At 49.7% G+C, this 3545-nt stretch overlaps 1 protein-coding gene across 6 annotated transcripts in view; it reads left to right on the top strand.

Annotated features, from left to right (window-relative positions):
• The window catches only part of SIM1 (SIM bHLH transcription factor 1), a 101389-nt gene that overhangs the window by 23343 nt on the left and 74501 nt on the right, over positions 1–3545 (top strand). Inside the window, exons 1-2 of one of the 6 annotated variants that reach the window (XM_019643634.1) lie at positions 78–98; positions 1057–1688. In XM_019643634.1, the coding sequence (XP_019499179.1) occupies positions 1514–1688 (175 nt within the window). In that variant the 5' untranslated portion in view covers positions 78–98; positions 1057–1513. The other 5 variants (XM_019643630.1, XM_019643632.1, XM_019643633.1 and 2 more) reach the window with 5 other exon arrangements.

Here is a 3545-nt window from a genome sequence, read left to right on the forward strand (position 1 = left end):
TCGCCGGACCAATCGGAGGCGAGGAGGTTTGTGAGTGACATTAAGGGAGGGCGGGAGAGAGAGAGCCCGGGAGTGAAGTTGAAGCTAAACCGCGTAAGGTATAAAGAAGTTACAGGGGGGCGTTTTCGGCTTCCAATTAGGAATATGCTGGCTTTGTAGCAACTACCGAGGAGGAGGATTCTAAAACCACCTCACCCGTCCCAAAGCCTGCATTCCCTTCCTTCTGCCACGCACCCCTCCCCCAATTTATGACCAGGGGAGAGAAAAGGGAGCCAGGGCGCGCACTGCTCCTCTCTGCCGGTGGGAAGCAGAGAGGCCGGCCGAGGAGTTTAGTTGGACCGTAGACATGAGTACAATTAAGAGACAGGCGCCTCCACACCTTTTGCCGCCATCGAGGACTAAAGGTAGGTGAAGCGGAAGACACCCTGCGCCCTCCCAACTGCTCCCGCAGCATTACCGCTGAGGGAGAGAGGCCGGACCGCCTCCTACCCCCTGGTGCGTGCCAGGGGCTGTCGTGAATGTGCCACCTGTTAACCTGGCGCTGCAGTGCCCGGCGTGTTGTCGCCCCTGCTGGGCAGGGAGAGCGCTGGGTCGCCTCGGCAGTCCCGAGGGACTTCATGTGTAAGTGCCACTTTTTGAGGAATCCTTGAGACTTGAGACCAAGTTAGAGAGGTAGCCAAGTTCCAGACCTGCCCCAGTTGGGTTACTGAAAGGCGACCGCAGCGCTGTGGAGGAATTCGGATTTGCGGAAACCTGTTTTCCTGGGACTTGCGCCTGGCCCGGGGGCGCGGGCACGGGCACCGGCGGCTGGGGGTCTCCTAAGGGTCTTCAGAAATAGGCGTTTTGTTGTTTGGGCATCTTCCCAGGGGGCTGGAGAATGTGGCATTATTTGCAAGGGAGTTCAGTCTCTCTGCTAATTTCTCCATATTTTAAAAAACAAACAAAATCACCGATGAAAGCTGAGGCACGCTGAGGCCCTTTCCGAAATTCGGGGCGAGGGCATGAGTGATTGTGGAGCCACAGATCTCTTACGCTCTGATGCTGTTGTCTTCACAGTGGCCTGAAAGAGACGCCCGGCTTTCCTGTTCTCCCCAAAGGGGCTCGGAGCCGCCTCCAGTACCACGGGACTGAAGAGCAGACGTCGGGGATTATTATGTTGATTTTCCTAGGACCCGGGTTCGCAGCGCGGAACAGAAGGAAAGGCTGGCTCTTCAGGGGTCCCGCCTGCATTTGATACACAGAAACTCCTGAGATTGACCAGATTGCCCTGGATCAGCGACTTTCCTATGTTCGCATCCCGTATCGTTAAAGAAAAATATTGTTAGCCGCGTTGTTCTTTTACCACTATCAGTGATACACTGAAGGAAAGATACCAGTCTCTTCATTCAACGTATGCTTTATTTTATTTTATTATTATTTTTTTGCCAAAATGACCTCTAATTGAAAGTTTATTTTTGGTTTTGGATGAATCTGTGGAGCTTATGTTGTAAGAAGAAAGGGGGATCGAGACACAATGAAAGAGAAGTCCAAAAATGCTGCCCGGACTAGGAGGGAGAAGGAAAACAGTGAATTTTATGAACTGGCTAAATTACTGCCTTTGCCCTCGGCTATCACCTCGCAGCTGGACAAAGCATCCATAATCAGACTCACGACCAGCTATCTCAAAATGAGAGTAGTGTTCCCAGAAGGTAAGTGACTTTGCCCAGATGGAATTTCAAAAGCGGAAGGGTAGGGGGTTTTGCCAGCCAGTGAGTGAGCCTATTCCACCGGACAGAGAAGCACAATCATACTCACATACACTCTGCAAAGGGAAGTTTAGTGTGGCTGCTTGACTAAGGACCTGTCTGAACTTAGAATTCCCATTACTTTTTTGTGGCTCATTCTACTTCCCCATTAATACTTTCTCTTCAGCCCCTCAGATATGTTTGGTTGGGAAGCAGCCCAACAGTGCTTTTGTCAACACTTCAGATACTGGGCTCAATTGAAAGTACTACTAATCCAAACAAGACTTTCTTTTTTTATTCCTCTCGTTAGAATTGTATCTAGTAGAAAGCAGGAACACTGCCAAATTCTTCTGTTTTTACTACATATAGATAGACCCCTGCATATGGAGCTAGCTAAGCCAGATAATAATTTCTCTATATCTCTATATTCTGCAAATGAGGAGCAAGCATATTCGTGAACAAATATGTCCTGAATTTACCCAGTCTCTTGACTGCATATAGCAAATTTATTTTGAGACATTCAGAGATTCTGAAACTAACTCTGGGGCTTATAATTTGTGAGTCTCTGCATTTGATATTATCTCTGAGATAATAGGCTAGTCTCCAAATACATAAGATTGAATTAAGATGGTTAGCCCACTTAGAAAATATCTTCTAGGTAGCAGGCAGGTTGAAAAACAGATCCTGGGGAAATTGTCTTATAAGGCCTAGAAGTTAGAAGAGGCGTGCTATTGACATGATNTATTTCCCTAGATCAATTCTCCTTTCCAGTGGTAGAGTGAACATCTGGATACAACATATTTAACTGATCATCTTCAGAGTCTGTACTTTGATTATAAATATATCCTTCATCCTGACCTTGGCCACTGAGTTAAATCCGAGCCTGTGTGCTTTGTACAATTGCCTATGTGTAATGTACAAGCCTGTAAAAAAATGCATGCGTCCCTAGCAGTGTGTAAAATTAAACACTAGAAAAAGTATGTAAGGGGGGAGACAGAGATCACTATAGTTTTGATAAGATACTCAAGCACCAGGGCGCAGAGAGAAATTAGTAGAAGGCAGGAGAGAGGTCTGTGCCCTAACAGAGGTGGGCACCCCAGTGCGCCCGGGTCGGGGCCGCTGCGCTGAAACCCGGCTCCGTGGTTTGCACCGGAATTCCTCTGGGCGTTCACTTGTTCTTTTATCACCCAAGGAGGTGGCTTCTCTAGTCTGGACTTTGCCAGATGTTGAGAGGGGTCAGGCGATCCTCGAGGCCCCGTCTTGTTGGTTCCGGGCGCGCACTGGCGAGTTGATTCTGGGATCCGCCCGGGCGGGCGCTTCTGGCCCCCCGGGCTAGAGCCGTGGACGCCTACACGAGGTGGCATCCCTGCCAGCTGAGGGCCGGCTCCATGCGGGCTGCATCCAGGGTCGTCCCAGAGATGGAAGAGTCTCCCAGGGGTACAATGTCGCGGGCACTCTAGGCTGTTTGCACTCCTGGGAGGGGAGGAGACGGGAGGGGAGGGGAGGAGCAAGGTGTTTGTTTATAGATCGGTTCCAGTTTCTTCCCAAGTTAGGATAGCGTTCCCGGGCCGCGTAGGCAAGTGCATGAGTGCCAGAGGGCCACCTTTTGAGGCACCCGAGCAAGAAGGCAGTGGCCTAGACGCCCTGAGAATTCCTGTTTAGTGTTGTTGGGCGCAGTACGCCAGTCTCTTTCCTCTCTGGTGCTTTCCCCTTTATAGTGACAAAGAGATGGGTAGGATTTGCCTTTTAACTCGAAGAAACTTATTTATAATTTCTCCTGCTAGAGGTGAACATAAATTCGCGGAACACAAGGGAAGCACC

This window comes from Hipposideros armiger, unplaced genomic scaffold, assembly GCF_001890085.2.
Source record: "Hipposideros armiger isolate ML-2016 unplaced genomic scaffold, ASM189008v1 scaffold_81, whole genome shotgun sequence".
Lineage (NCBI taxonomy): Eukaryota > Metazoa > Chordata > Mammalia > Chiroptera > Hipposideridae > Hipposideros > Hipposideros armiger.